Source organism: Phascolarctos cinereus, unplaced genomic scaffold (assembly GCF_003287225.1).
Source record: "Phascolarctos cinereus isolate Bilbo 61053 unplaced genomic scaffold, phaCin_HiC Scaffold_5;HRSCAF=322, whole genome shotgun sequence".
In the NCBI taxonomy this organism is placed as follows: Eukaryota; Metazoa; Chordata; class Mammalia; order Diprotodontia; family Phascolarctidae; genus Phascolarctos; species Phascolarctos cinereus.
Genome location: NW_027555958.1, coordinates 414,607,603 through 414,624,068, shown reverse-complemented (window position 1 = coordinate 414,624,068; position 16,466 = coordinate 414,607,603). Strand labels below are relative to the sequence as shown.

At 38.0% G+C, this 16,466-nt stretch overlaps 1 protein-coding gene across 1 annotated transcript in view; it reads left to right on the top strand.

Moving 5' to 3' along the window:
* DARS2 (aspartyl-tRNA synthetase 2, mitochondrial) overlaps nucleotides 1-16,466 on the top strand; it is a 28,635-nt gene that overhangs the window by 4,736 nt on the left and 7,433 nt on the right. Inside the window, 10 exon segments of the mRNA XM_020970446.2 lie at nucleotides 537-638; nucleotides 1,970-2,065; nucleotides 4,426-4,549; nucleotides 5,514-5,560; nucleotides 7,158-7,264; nucleotides 8,315-8,384; nucleotides 8,936-9,115; nucleotides 12,608-12,632; nucleotides 12,635-12,714; nucleotides 15,729-15,791. Of these exon segments, the coding sequence (XP_020826105.1) occupies nucleotides 537-638; nucleotides 1,970-2,065; nucleotides 4,426-4,549; nucleotides 5,514-5,560; nucleotides 7,158-7,264; nucleotides 8,315-8,384; nucleotides 8,936-9,115; nucleotides 12,608-12,632; nucleotides 12,635-12,714; nucleotides 15,729-15,791 (894 nt within the window).

The following is a 16,466-nucleotide window of genomic DNA, read 5'->3' as shown; positions in this document are numbered from 1 at the left end:
TAGGGACACCAGGTTGTGCTCCATCAACCACATTGGTGCTTCTGCTGCTGTTGGATTGAATTCTCCTTGACACTAATAATCATAGAGGCATTTTCATACAAAATACACGGGCTTTTTCTGCTTTTTACCTTCTTCCCCAAAAGGAAGATTTAAGAAACTCTTGACCAAGATTTTGACTTCCCTTGTTATAAGGAACTTTAATGAAAAAACAAAACCTTTTTAGTAATCAGTAAGAGTCTTGGGGGCAGCTAGGTGGCATAGTAGATAGAGCTCCAGACCTGGAATCAGGAGGACCTGAGTTCAAATCTTGCCTCAGACATTTGACACTAGCCGTGTGACCCTGGGCAAGTCACTTAACCCCAATTGCCTCAGCAAAAAAAAAAGAGAGTCTTAAAGTTAATGACAATGACATTATTTGAGACACTCTAGCACCTAATTTATAAAGCACCCATCCTTTTCTAAGAATCACATTGGTGACCCTGAAAATGCCTTCCATGTCACTGTGTTTCTGGTAACTATTTTTTTCCTTCCTGTAGTCAGCTGCCTCCGTGAAGAAGCTATTATGTGAAGCTCCTATAGAATCTGTTGTTCAGGTTACTGGAACTGTTATCTCTCGGCCTCCAGGGCAGGAAAATCCAGTTAGTATTTCAAAAATTGTCTATGTAAATTTCATGTTAGTGGAATTAGAAATATGTCTCACATCATTTTTTGTATGTGCATTTCTAGATGTATATATTTGTTTCTTTATACACGTGTGTATGTGTGTTTGTATATGTGGACGTGTGAGCACATTTAGTTTTCGATGTTAACTTTTACTAGAGCAGCACTAAAAATGGATAGTTTTGTGATGCCTAATCTCTCAATGTGAGGTAGCTTGGCATGAGATATGGGGGTTGACTTTGGAGTCAGGAAGATCTTGGTTCAAGTCCCACCTTAGACATAATTTGGCTGTGTGATCCTGGGCAAGTCACTCAATGAGAGTTCTTCACTGGCAACTCCCAGTACTGATAAAATTGCAGGACCAGCAAAAAACAACCCCTTTCTACATGTTTGTTTATGTAGTTTTCTGTAATTAGGTGGCACCAACATGCATTTTTTAAGTACTTGCTTTGTGTAAGGCACTGTGCTGTGTTCTAGAGATACAAGGACAAAATGAAAAATAGTCCCTTCACTCAAGGAGCTCACATCCTGGGGAAATATAGCACATAAACAGATAGCCATTGGCAGAATCCTTTGAAGAAGTCTGCACAAAAATGATACAGCTTGTTTTGCGTGTTGTCTCACCTATTAGATTGTAAGCTCCTTGAGGACAGAAACTATCTTTTGCCTCTTTTTGAATGCTCTTGAATGCCTGGCATAAAGTAGGCATTTAACAAACGTTTATTGTATTGAATTGAGTACATACATTTGTCCTTCCATATGTGATAAGTATTTTTAAGTTTTGCGTATGTAATAAATGCTTGTGCACACAAACACATGTGCCTTTATGTAGATGGAAAATGGAAGTAGGGGGCAGCTAGACGGCGCAGTGGATAGAGCACCCACCCTGGATTCAGGAGGACCTGGGTTCAAATGCGGACTCAGACACATAACACTTACTAACTGTGTGACCCCGGGCAAGTCACTTAACCCCATTGCCTAGCAAAAACAAAACAAAACAAAACAGAAAATGGAAGTAGGATGTGTATTCATCTGGAACATAAATCTACTAAAATTAAGTTTATAAGCTTGTAAATCAAGGAAAGGCAACAAAAGCCTTTCATTTTCACTAAACATAGGTGAGAGCAAAAAGCATAATATATCATATTTTAAATTGTTGAATTCAGTTTGCCTTTTAACACTGTGGACAAATATACTAAAGTATGTTCTAACAAGGGCTATTAAAACCCCATCAGATTGTTTTGAAAGATTCAAAGTCCTATGTCCTAATGTGTGGTTTTAAACATTGGTATTTCTTTCCCCTTTTTAGAAAATGCCAACGGGTGAAATTGAAATCGAAGTGAAAACAGCAGAGCTTTTGAATTCCTGCAAGAAGCTGCCTTTTGAGATTAAGGACTTCATGAAGGTCATTACTACCTTTTTTTTTCTAACAGTTTACAGGAAATGTTGATATTATCAAAGAAAAGTAGAACATTGATAGAATCTCTTAAAGAAAAAATTGATTTTGGGGGCAGCTAGGTGGCGAAGTGGATAGAGCACCAACCATGGAGTCAGGAGAACCTGAGTTCAAATCCACCCTCAGACACATAACACTCACTAGCTGTGTGACTTTGCACAAGTCACTTAACCCCAAGTGCCTCACCAAAAAGAAAAGAAAAGAAAAGATTGATTTCCAAACAGTGAAATAGAATGACTTTATGATAGAGACAGCATAAATTTTCCTGTGTCACAACTTCTCTGAACTGTCTGAACTGTCCTCAAATAGCTGTAGTTCCCTTTGTATCCAAAAAACACCTTTTGTGCTGTGAGGTAGATTAATATTTCAACATCACACATTCTTAGATATCTGTTCTTTGAGGGATGGTTTGTCACTTTTGGTAAGTTAGCCTGTCTCTGCCAGTCTGTGCCATCTTCCTGTGATTGTTTTTTATCTTGGGAGCAAATTTGTGCCTGGCATGAAAGTGGTGGTTGGGATCTATTCCGAGCAGATATGGCACCCTGTATTTGTTAGAGTTTAGAACGGTGTTGAGGCCCTTCATGTGTGTGTATGAACTCTCCTTTTCACAGCCAAACACCACTGAAAAAGTTATTTTTTTTATTTTCACATTAGTCATGTTGTAAGGAAGAATTAGAACCAATAGGAGGAACCACAAGAAAGAGGAAACAAAACAAAACAGAAGGGAAAGAGCAAATAGTATGCTTCGATCTGCATTCAAACTCCATAGTTCTTTCTGTGCTATCAATGGATAACATTTTTCATCATGAGACTTTTGCAGATGTCTTAGATCCTTGCATTGCTGAGAAGAGCTAAGTCCATCAAAGTTAGTCATCGCACCACATGACTGCTACTGTGTACAATATTCTCCTGGTTCTGCTCACTTCACTTAGCATCAGTCCTTACAAGTCTTTCCAGGTTTTTCTGAAGTCCACCTGCTCATCATTTCTTATAGCACAATAGTACTCCATTACATTCATATACCACAACTTATTCAGCCATTCCCCAAATGATGGGCATCCCTTCAATTTCCAATTCTTTGCCACCACAAAAAGAGCTGCTATTAATATTTTTGTACATGTGGGTCCTTTTCCCATTTTTATGATCTCTTTGGGATACAGCCCTGGAAATGCTATTGCTAGGTCAAAGGTATGCACATTTTTATAGCCCTTTGGGCATAATTCCAAATTGCTCTCCAAACTGGTTGGATCATTTCACAACTCCACCAACAATGCATTAGTGTTCCAACAGAAAAGGTTATTTTTCCTGTTGCCTCATCTCTCACTTCCTTTACCAACCACCCCCTTGCTATCTGCTTTTTTATACACCACTCAACTGAAACAGCTTTTTGGAAGATTACCTGTGGTCTCCTAACTGTTGAATCTGATCCCTTTTTCTCAGCAATTCTGCTTGACTTCTATATAATGGCAACATCAATTGTTTCTTCCTTCTGGAATATATTTTTGTTAACACTCATTCTTTCAGTTCTCCAGTTTTACAACTTTGAAGTCACTTCTGTTTATCAAACCATTGTTTAGTCTTATCAGTCCTACTTTCATAATCTCTCTTTCATTTGTCCCTTTGCCTTCACTCACATAGCCACTACCCCAGTTCAGGCCCTCATCACTTCTTTTCTAGACTATTGCAATAACCTCCTGATTGGCCTCCTTGCTCCCATACCAGCAGTGGTGTAGCATAACGATTAACATGTATCTGACTTTTTGATCAACTATTTTTACTGCTATGTGGGTTTGCATACTAGCTCTTCCCTTTCTGTCCTTTTCCCCAACATTTTATCCCTTTCAGAGAATCCTGTGCTAAGGAATAAATTCTTAATTGATGTGTTTATGGACTAAAACAATTCCAAAATTGAACCAAAGGTTAAATAAATGGAAGTGACATGGTAGGTAGCGTTTATCAAAGCAGACTAGTTCCATTCAAGGGTGAAAAACTTGAAATTTAAATCAGAAACTGATTAAGTGGATATCTGTAAAGCTAGTTTTGTGCTTTCTGCCATTTGATAAATATGAGAAGGTTAACAGCAACACTGTACCCTTTCTGGATTATGAAAAACTAGAATGAAGATATATTAGGGCTGGATATATAAATGCTGATGGATTATATTATAGAAATTAAGGTTATGATAACATTTTAGAAAAAATATTTGTGTCTGAAAAATTATATCTTTTAATATTTGTCTAGAGCATATTTTGTAGAAATAGAAATTTCTTAAGACTATATGGACATCACCTTTTAAAAAATTTGTTTAGAAAACAGAAGCTCTTCGTATGAAGTATCGCTACTTAGACTTACGTAGTTCCCAAATGCAGTATAATCTAAGACTGAGATCCCTGATGGTCATGAAAATGCGGGAATACCTCTGTAATCTGCATGGTAAGAGCAATGTTGGAATGTTCCTTTAAGTACTCCAGCATCTTTTCTGTTTACTGAAATGTACCTATCTGCCTAGTCCCTATGATGCATTCAGTGTATACAGCAGTATGAGTAAAATAATGATTATTTTCAGAATATTTTTACCAGAAAAATAATCTAGAAGTCTAGTCAGTGGATCAAAAACATCTGCTTTTGGGAGGTGATGATTAATGGTTATTGAATTGAAATGATGAAGACAAAAAGCATGCTTATCAGATCTTCATTTGAAACAAACTTAGGAAGATAAATAATAATAGCTCATATTTATATTGCTCTTTAAAGCTTATAAAGGACTTTCATCACAGACTTATAAGATAGTTATTGCCCCTGATTTGTAGCTAAGCAACTGAGGCTGCAAGACTTAAAGTGCTACCTCAAGAGAAGCAACATGAGGCAGTGAAAATGGCCAGGGTTTGGTGTCAGAGGGCCTGGGTTTGCATGCCAGCTCTGCCTCTTACTCCCTGTGTGACTTGGGCAAGTCAAGGAATGCTTCTGCTCAGCCTCCTGTTTAGTCATTCCTCTCAGCCATTCGAAGTAGAACATATAGGTCATTTTCTTTAACCATCTTCTTGTGCTTACATCACTCTTTGGTGGCTGCCTAGGAAAATTTTTCTAGTTTTCATTTAAATTTTTTGTTATCTTTGGCATTCTTGTGTAACATTCAGAAAACCTGGATAGCAACAGGAGATAGGGAATCGTAAATAGTTTATAAATTGTTTTATGCCAAAGATAGAGTTGTTACAGAAAGATAGGATTCACCAAGTCCTTAAAACCTTTTCTTGGGGGTATGTGTGGAAACTGGGATTAATAAACTAGGTGGTATCCACCAGCCATAGTTGCTATTCAAGGAACAGTTTCAGACATCATGTTCATTCAGGGCTTCTTTAGTTGACTAATTACAGATTTGATGTTCTTTCCCTTTTAGGGTTTGTGGATGTTGAAACACCAACATTATTTAAGAAAACTCCAGGGGTATGTATATTCCTTACTTTTTCCTTAATATCTTAATATTCTGGAACATTATGTCATTTTGTTTTTCTCCTGATATCTCTTTGACTCAGCAAGTATTAAGCACCTGCTGTTTGCCAGGAGCTGCTTCAGGCCCTGGAGTTTGAAAGACAAAAACGAAATAGTTCTTTCCCTTAAGAAGTTTACCTTCTGGGGAAGTACCACATGTACACAGATAAGTCCGTACAAGGTAACTCAAGGAGGTAATGAGCACCAACAACATAGAGACTGAAGAAAGGTTTCACCTCCATAGGTGACAAGTGAGCTGAGTCTTAAAGGACAAAAGGCTTCCCAAGAGGGAGTGCATTCCAGGCATTGGAGACAGACAGGAGATGCTATGTTAGCTATGATAGGGAACAGTTAGTAGGCTAGTTAAACTGGAACATAAAGTTGGCGAAGGAGAGTCTTATGAAATAAATCAGGAAAAATGAGTAGGAGCAAGAATATAGACCACTTTAAATACCCAACTCTGAAATTGTGTTTGTGTCCAGAGGAAATAATTTTTGAGCTCAGGAGTGACATTGTCAGACCTGTGCTCAGGAAAATGATTTTGGCAACTGTGTGGGGAATGGACTGGAGGGGTGAAAACTGGAAGCAAGGAGAGTGTTGCAAGGAGAGTGTTAAAATAGCGCAGGTAGGAATTGATAAGGAGATGCACCAGGGTGGTAGCGTCATTAATAGTAGCAAATGCAAGAGATGTTATGGAACTAGGGTCAGTAAGGCTCAACAACTGACAATATCAAGAGGATAGAAAGAGGGAAGAGTCAGCAATGCCAAGGTTACCTGTAAACATGGCTCTGCCCTAAGGTCCTGAGCGGAGATAGAGACGTTTAGAAGAGGGGCGAGTTTGAGGTGGAAGATTTGAACATGCTTTAGTTTGGGGCACCTACAAAGAGCAGGTGGCTAAGTAGCGGGCAGGTGGTGATATTCCAGTGAAGTACAGGAAAGATTAGGTCTAGAGGTGGGTGTGTGGGTGTGTGGTGTGTGATCAGATAATTGAACTCATGGGAGCAGATGAGAAATCTCCAAGCTAGGTCCAACTTTTCTGTTTTATTTTCATGTGTCTTAAATACTTAACTGATATTGATAAGGGGCTGGGAAAGATACATGATGAATCCTCATCCTCTACAATTGTTATCTTTCATCTGAGGGATCCAAGAAGAATACTGACTTACCAAACTTTGGTATTTTTGCACAAAATTTTATTGATTGACTTAATAACTACAATTTAAGCAACAATTCAACAAATGTTAATTAAGTGTTTATGGTTTACAAGAAAGGCAGTGAAGTAGAGAAGGCATAGAGATAAATAAGAATAGTCTCTGTTTTTAATGAGTTTATCATTTCAGTGAGTTTACATTTAAATGTAGGAAGTTAATATTTACCTAAGTAGAAAACAGTGCTCAAAATAATCTTGATTGTCGAGATGTTAAACCAGAACTTTTTTTTAACTTCAACTTGCTTGATCTTAGTAATGTTTAACAGTAGCCTCAGCCAATTATTTATACATTGCTCTTAATTTTCAACAATGTCCCCATTCTTTTCCTTGCTTTGATATCAGGGTGCAAAAGAATTTGTGGTGCCATCAAGGGAACCTGGAAAGTTTTATTCTCTTCCTCAGAGTCCTCAACAGTTCAAGCAGCTTTTGATGGTTGGAGGTTTTGACAGGTAAGATTTCTTTAATCTAGCTATTGCCAAAAACAGGATGTTTAGGAACTCAGCCTTCTGAGAAGGGTAGGATATTTACAAGTGTTTCAGCCAAAACCTGTAAAAAAATGAAATTCTGTACTAATGGATTGATTACCAAAAGATTCCAGTGTAGACTTAGGAATGGTACTCTTAAGTGATAGGCAGAAGAAAAAAATTAAGTTTAATAAATCAACAAGTATTTATTAAGACATTACCGCGTGTCAGGCACTCAGTGCTGGAAATTCAGGTACAAAGAACAAAACAATCTCTACTCATAAAGAACTTACATTCTAATGAAAAGATTAAAAGTACACATAAAAATACATACAGCATAAATGCAAAGTTAATAAATGCAAATATAGCAAAGTAGTTAAATACAAAGTCGTTTCAGAGGGATAAGCTGTTGGGGAGATCAGGAAAATACAAAAAGAAGGTGCTGGAGCTGGAAGAAAGGGTCTTCTCTGAGACAGAAATAAGGAAGGAGTACATTTCTGGCACATAGGATGGCCGCTGCAGCACCAGAATGGGAAGCAGAGTGTCAGTGTTGGTGAGGAATAGAAAGAAGGCCAATCTGACTGTATCCCAAAGTGCAGGCAGGGGGATGATGTTCACTGGGTCTAGAAAGAAAGGTTGGAGCCAGATTAGTTTTAGAGCCAGGGCTCTAAAAGATAAACAGAAAAACTGTTTGAATGATGTCAAAGGGTTTTAAGATGAATAGATGGAAAGAGAACTCACCTCAAATGACCTCAGTTTTTCAGTAAAATAAGAAGCAAGGTTCTTGGCTGAGAAGTGGGGATGGACTGTGTAGAAAGAGGAATGGGAAGGTTGAGGAGGGAAGAGCAGGTCTGAATAGCTTCAGACAGGTTGAGAGATGAGATCGGAACAACAGCAAGAAGGGCAGAATGTGTCTTCCTGATGTGGCATTCATTCTCATCTGTGTTTTGCTGGCATGGCTAACATGGTGCTTTGGTGGAAAATGAGTATGTCTTTCTTCCAGAGCTTAAATTAATGGTGTTCTTATTGTCGCAGATACTTCCAAGTTGCCCGTTGTTATCGAGATGAAGGTTCTAAGCCAGAAAGGCAACCTGAATTTACCCAGGTATAAATGAGCTCATTCATCTGAATTTTATAGATTCAGGCTAACCTGATTTTGTATTTGTGTTAAACACAATGTAAACACAATTTATCGTCGTTATTATTTGCTGTGTGAGAAATATTTCTAAGACCACAATTGCCATTCTGCTTTATTTTATTTCTCTTTTAATTTTAGTCATATGTCTAACATTACTTCATTGCAGTTATACTTCCAACTATCCTACTTTTAACCCGTCCTGTTCATGAATTATGCCTTCTTGTTCCAGGTTACCAATAGAATGTCAAAATTTTCTTCCCCTTGTTAATGATGCCTATAATTTACTGATAAAATTCCTGAAAACTCTCGCCTATATCAACTTAATTTAGCTATCCAAATCTGAAATAAAAAGTAACTAGAATGTGGCTTCTGTATAGGAGGTCAGTGGTTTTTGTCATCCATATAAATGTCTATATAAAATCCTTTGGTTTCTTAAAAAAACAACAAAGAAGATTTGGTTGTAAATATTAGTAACAGCTATTGAAACTGATATCCATGTGATGTTTTCTTGATTTCAGGTTGACATAGAGATGTCTTTTGTAGACCAGGCCGGAATCCAGAAATTAATTGAGGGTTTGCTTCAGTATTCGTGGCCTAAGGACAAAAATCCTCTTACTATTCCTTTCCCTTCTATGACTTACACTGAGGCTTTGAACTTATATGGGACTGATAAACCAGATACTCGCTTTGGAATGAAGGTAATTCTTTTTCCTACAAAGTATTTTGAGGTATTCCTGCAGTCTTTATTTTAAACTCATTTTGGAGGTGGCAGTCAGTTGTGTGCTGTGGCACTGCCTGATTTTTAAAATCAGGCTGCTTTCTAATCAACCGAAAATGTAAAGGGTATATTGGAACAGAGGCATCAAACTCAAATAGAAAGAGATTTCTATGGGCCATATATTTACTTAAAACACACGCGCACGCGCGCGCACACACACACACACACACACACACACACACACACACACACAGATTAGCATTATTTATGTTGTATTTTTATTTATTTTGTTGAACATTTCCCAGTTACATTTTAATCTGCTTTGATTTGTCCCTGAGCCTCAAGGGCCATGAATTTGACACCTCTGTTTTAGAGCCCTGTGATACTACTATTGGGTCCTTCTAGTCACTCTAGTACCACATTTTAGGGACAGTGACTTTAGTAATCAAATTCTAGGCAGCTTGGAGACAACTAGGTAGTACAGTGGATAGAGCACTGAACCTAGAGTCAGGAAGACCTGTGTTCAAATCTGGCCTCAGACATTTGCTAGTGACTATGACATTGACCACACATTGTGTGACCGTGGGTAAATCACTTCGCTTCTATTTGCCATAGTTTCTTCAGCTGTAAAATGGGGATAATAATAGCAACTGCCTCCCAGGGTTGTTGTGAGGATCAAATGAGATAATATTTATAAAACTCTTAGCACAGAGTCTGGCCCATAGTAGATGCTATGTAAATGCTTATTTCCTTTCCCTTCCCCTCTAACTTAAGATTTTATGTGTGTGTGTATACATGTGTGTATGTATCTATATACATATATACATATATGTTGGCCTTAATAGCAGAGTTGATGATATGAGAATAAGAAGTAACAAATATTAGTGAAAGATGGACTCTGATAGTCGGGGAAGTAGCAGTGTGATTCAAGTCTTATGTGTACCTCTCATCTCACTGCTCTAGGGGTATCTCAGTCATGATACTATTGAAGGCTGACATGAAATATAATGGGTTTTCCAAATTGATTAACATAATCTTAGCCCAGTTTCAACTGAACAGGTACTCATAAATTCAATTGAAAAATCCTACTCTGAGCCTTAACATGGAGACTAAAGATCAAACCTGTCATAAAATACTCTTCCAACTAGAAATTTTTGACCAAAGATGTACTTTGAAAGGTAAATGAGTACAAGTTTGATGATCGTGATCACATTGCTAGGAAATACCCATTTTATGTCTTCACTAAATTATTTAAATTCAATGTGTATTTTACTGGTGGAAAAGGATATAACCCTTAAAACAGCATCTATTCAAAATGTCCTCATTGTTTTCCTCATAAAGAGTCTGATTTACATAATACTGCAATTCTTTACTTGGTAGGTTATTTGAATTACCTGTGTTTATACTTTTAGTCAGTCAGTAAGCATCTTTAAGCACCTACTATGTGCTGGGTACTTACTAAACATTGGAGATTCAAAAAGAGGTAAAAGACAGTTCCTGCCCTCAAGGGAGGCTTCACAATCTAGTGGAGGAAGACAACAAGCAAACAAATAATGCACAAACAAGCTGTGTACAGAATAAATAGGAAATAAATAACAGAAGGAAGGCACTAGAATTAAGAGGGATTAGAGAAGGCTACCTATAGAAGAGACTTACAGGCAGTGGGTGGAGATGAGAAAGGAGAACACGCCAAGCATGAGAGACAGCCTGAGGAAATGCTTGGAACAGACAGATGGGGGGTCTTGTTTGTGGAACAGCCAGGAGATGGGTGTCACCAGCTTAGAAAGTACATATCAAGGAGTTAGGTATAAGAAGACTGACAGGTTGGAAAGGGCTAGGTTATGAGTTTTAAATGCCACACAGAGGATTTTGTATTTGATCCTGAAGCGATAGGGAGCCACTAGGGGTGACATGAAATCACTTTAGTGACTGAATGGAGGACATACTGGACTGGGGAGAGACTTAAGGCAGGCAGACCCACCTGCACCCTACTGCAGTAGTCCAGGCATGAGATGATAAGGACTGTCCTAGAGTGGTGGCGGAGGAGGGGAAGTGTCAGGCATATCTTTCTGTTGCCTAGGCAACAGATTGGCTGGGGGAGTGAGATAGTAAGGAGTCAAGATGATACCTGGGTTGTAAGCCTGAGTGACTGAGATGATAGCATTGTCCTGAACAGTGACAGGAAAAGGTAAGGGAGGAAATAATGACTGCAGTTTTGTATATATTGAGTTTAAGATGTCTTCTGGATCTAATTCAAGATGTCTGAAAGGCAGTTGGACATAAGAGATCAGAGTTCAGCAGAGAGGTAGGGGCAAGAAAGGTAGATTTGAGAATTATCAGCATGGATATGGTAATTAAGTCCATAGGGGCTGATGAGATCACCAAGTGAAGTAGTATAGAGAGAGAAGAAAAGAGGGCCCAGGACATAACCCTGTGGCATACCTGAGGTTACAGGGCATGGGCTAGATGAGGACCCAGGAAAGGAGACTAAGAAGGAGGTCACAGAGGTAGGAGAAGAACCAAAAGAAAATGGTGTCCTGAAAACCTAGAGAGAAGGGAGTATCAAGTGCCCAACAGTGTCACAGACAGCAGAGAGGTCAAAGAGAAGGAGGAATGAGAAAAAGCCATTGGATGTGGCAGCCAAGAGATCATTGGTGACTTTGGAAAGAATAGTTTTGGTGGAACAATGACATCAGAAGCTGGATTGTAGGGAGTTAAGTCAGAAGACAGAAAGTGGAGGCTTCTGTTGTAGATGGCCTTCTCAAGGAGTTTAGCCACAAAGGGTCAAAGAGATGTGGGAGGATAGTGAGCAGGGACAGAAGGATCAAGTGAGGGTTTCCTGGTGGGGGAACCATGGGCATAATTGTAAGCAGTAGGAAATGAGACAGGGAAAGATGGAAGATAAGTGATAGAGTAGAAATGACAGAAGGGGTGATCTTTTAGAGATGTTGGAATGGAACGGAATCATTTGAGCAAGTAGAAGGGTTAGTCTTGGTAAGGAGTAAGGTCTGTTATGTGGGTTAGGTTTGAAAAAAGAGATAGTGTCAGAAGGTAAATGATAAAATGTGAGGAAAAGGGGGAAAGAGGGAATTCACAGTGAACAGCCTCCTTTTTTTCTGTAAAGTATGAGGCAAGGGGAACTCCTTAAAATTTAAGCTCTACTTAAACCTTCCAAAATGAACAGAATACGATTCTGAAAAGGTAACATAAAGAGATTGGAGGAAGTCAAGCTACCCAAGGCTTATCACTAGGTATTTACTAGCAGGTAGGTCCCAACTATTCTTTGTCTCAGTTTCCTCCTATGTCATATGGATTAGATGATAAATTAACTAGTTGTAGAAAATTTCTGTGTTCAGTGAAAACATGAATATGTGAATGTGAATTAAATTACATTAGCAAAGTTATTACAGCACCAAATAAAGCTTTTCTGTGGCTCATGTTTTACTTTGTTATTTTGTTATTCATCTACCAGATTGTTGATGTCAGTGGCATGTTTAGGACACAGAGATTGAATTTCTTCAAGATATGCTGAAGGAGCCCCGAGGCACCGTCAAAACCGTCTGTATTCCTGGAGGGGCAGTAAGTGATATTGTGCCACTCGCAGAGCAGTCCAGGCGGAAACAGAGATATGCCATGTTAGTCACTTAGTGCAGAAACAGATTCTGTTAAGAGAGACGTTTATATTGTAGCTTAAATGATGTCCCTAAAAGTCATGGCTTCATTAAGCGTTTGTAAAATCCTCTTATAAGGCAATCAGCTTTGTTAAGAACATCAGGTCCAGGGCAGTTAGGCGGTGCAGTAGAGAGAGCACTGGCCCTGGAGTCAGGAGGACCCGAGTTCAAATCTGGCCTTAGACACTTGACACTTACTGTGTGACCCTGGGCAAGTCACTTAACCCCAATTGCTTCACACACAAAAAACAAAAAGAACATCAGGTTCTATATCAGATTGCATGCTGACTTGAGGAGGGGAGGAAGAAAAAACCATTTGTAACTCAAAATCTTGTAGTAAAAGTGAATGTTCAAAACTACCTTTGCATGTAATTGGAAAAAATATACACATACAAATACATACACACACACACACACACACACCACAACACCAAGTTCTTTTAACCACTCAAAAGGCTTACAAATCTAGGACCTGTCCTGCTATTATCCATCAGCAGGGTTGCACACTCTGGGCTGAAGAGAGGTTGGAATATTTTTAGCTGATTTCATTATTAATCTTTTAGCATATCAAAATAGTATTTTAAAAACCTAACAAAGTGATAGACAATGACTTATTCTCCTATATTCAAGAGTAATTGTTGGGAAATTTTTGATATGCTAAAGGTCCCTAAGGAGCAGTTAACTCATTTTAGATATGATAAATTAATATTCATTGACAGATAGTGTACATTTGCTCTACATTAGCGACAGAGTTGCCTTACCAAAATCCTAGCTCAAAGAAGTTATGTTTTTTGAAAGAATTAACATCAACAAAAGTATCTTAATTGTGGAATATTAGAATACCTATTGCCCATTTGCACATAATATGTATATTGGGCAGAAAAGGAGGGTGGAGGAGCAGCTAGGTGGCACAGTGGATAGAACACCAGCCCTGAAGTCAGGAGGACCTGAGTTCAAATTCAGCCTCTGACCAAGCACTTAACACTTACTAGCTGTGTAACCCTGGGCAAGTCACTTAACTCCAATTGCCTTAAAAAAAAAAAAAGTAGGGTGGATTGGGGTAGGTAAAAGATAGAAACAAAACACCTTTGAAGATCGATAGAATTAAGAGAGAGAGAGAGTGGGATATACAGGAAAAATAGGATGAAGGGAAATACACAGTAACTGTAACTATGAAAAAAATTTTACAGCAAGTTTCCCTGAAAAGACCTCATTTCTCAAATATATAGAGAACTGAGTCAAATTTATAAAAATAAGAGCCATTCCTCAGTTGATAAATGGTCAAAGGATATGAATGGCAGTTTTTGGACAAAGTAATCAAAGCTATAATTATGTGAAAAAAATGCTGTAAATCAGTATTGATTCAAGAAATGCAAATTAAAATAACGCTGAGCTACCACCCCACACCTACCAAATTATATGACAGAAAGGAAAAATGACAAATGTTAGAGTGGATGTGGGAAAATTGAGACACTAATGCACTGTTGGTGAAATTATACATTGATTCAACCATTCTGTAGAGCAATTTGGAACTATGCCCAGAGGGCTGTAAAATCATGCATATACTCTTTGACCAAACAACATTACTACTAGGTCAGTATCCCAAAGATATTAAAAAAAAAAAAGGAAAAGGACCTATATGTAAAAAAAAATATTTATAGCAGCTTTTTTTGTCATGGTAAAGAATTGGAAATTGAGGGGATGCCCATCAATTGGGGAATGGCTAAACAAGTTGTGGTATATGATTGTGATGGAATTCTATTGTACTTTGAGAAATGACGAGCAGGATGCTCTCAGAAAAACCTGGGAAGACTTATGTGAACTAATGCAAAGTGAAGTGAGCAAAACCAGGAGAACAGTGTACGCATTAACAGCAATATCATATGATGATCAACTAGGAATGACTTAGCTATTCTCAGCAATACAGTTCTGAAGAATTATGATAAAAAATGCAATCCACCTCCAGAGAGAGAACTGATGTAGTCTGAGTGCAGATTGAAGCATAATTTTTTTTACTTTATGTTTCTTACTTTTTTTTTTGCGAGTGTGACAAATATGAAATTTTTTGTGATTTCACGTGTATAATTGATATCACATTTCCTTCTCAGTGGGTGGGGGGATGGATAGAATTTAGAGAGAATTTGGAATTTAAAATTGTTTAAATGAATATTTCAAAAAATAAGTAATAAATTGGAGGGGCAGAGAGTATATCATATGTACTTTTTTCCCCTAGAAAATTGGTTGTTAAACATTTACCAGCACATCACCATCTGGAAATAACTTCTTAAAAGTGGAAAGTAGTTGTACTTATACAGTTCAGACCTGCCTCAGCTAACATATACCTCAGATTATGCTTCTCTGAAAAGTTAATAAACTGTTATCATTTAATCCTTAGACTCTGTCTTCCCAGCTCCCATGGAAGTTCCTCCTAGAGTGCCATTTGGAGGGAAGGGAGGTGTCTGTAGCACCTGGTAAAATAGGCACTGAGTAAATGTTCAATGATGATCATGATTCTAATAGAAAAAATTAATCAGATGGATATAAATAGTTAAAAACTGAAGACAAGAAATTTTTTAAAAGCTCTTAACCTTCAAATTATGAATATTCTGTTATTTAGGAGGTATTATCAATTTTTCAGAGTATAATAGTGATACAGAGACTATGTGAAAAATATGGCATTTCCTACTGACTCCCACATCCCAAAGAGAAAAGGTCAACAAATGTGAGATATGTAACTGAAATAAGTTTAGTGCCATAAAATTCTAAGTAATTATCGTTCAGCAACAGAAAGTAGTTTTATTGAATTCCTCTGTATTGTAAGATGGCAAAATTCATGTCCCATTTAATGTATCTTATACAAGGGCTGTAAGTTTGTGAAACCATGTCTTATTGAGAGCTCTACCTCTTCACTTTGTTTTTCAGAAATATTTGAAAAGTAAAGACTTTGAGGCCATTAAGAAATTTGCTGTTAACCATTTTAATCAGGTAAGAAGGGAACGTGTCTGTTGTATTAGGGGCTTTTAATGATCTTCCATTTCACAATCTAGAACTTTTAATGAGGGTCATCTTGTTGTCATGGAAAAAGCATTGGACTTGGAACCAGAAGAGCTGGGCCCACGATCCAGCTCTGCCACTTCGAAGCTGCAAGTCATTCAGTCTCTCCAAGTCTCATTGTCTCTAAAACGAGGATAATGATCTTTGGACCTCTGCCTCAGAGTTGTGGAAAGGAAAGTTTTTTGTAAACCGTAAAGCCAATGTAGGAGCAGCTAGGTGACACAGGAGATAGAATTCTGGGCCTGAAGTCAGGAAGATTCATCTTCCTAAGTTCAAACCTGGCTTCAAACACTGCCTAGCTGTGTGACCCTTGGCAAGTCACTTAACCCTATTTGCCTCAGTTTCCTCATCTGTAAAATGAGCTGGAGGGGGAAATGGCAAACCGCTCTAGTATCTTTGCCAAGAAAACCTCAAATAGGCTCCAAAGAGTTGGACAAAACTGGAAAACAATTGAACAAAAACAAAAAGAACTATGTGGTATGAGTCATTATTATTAGTTATTTAAAATTCACTTGAGCTATTAAGCCATATCTAGCAGAGAAAGTTTTGTTATTTTAAGGAATCCTATTTCTTTCACCTTGCCAGGTAATGCTAGTCATGTCTGTT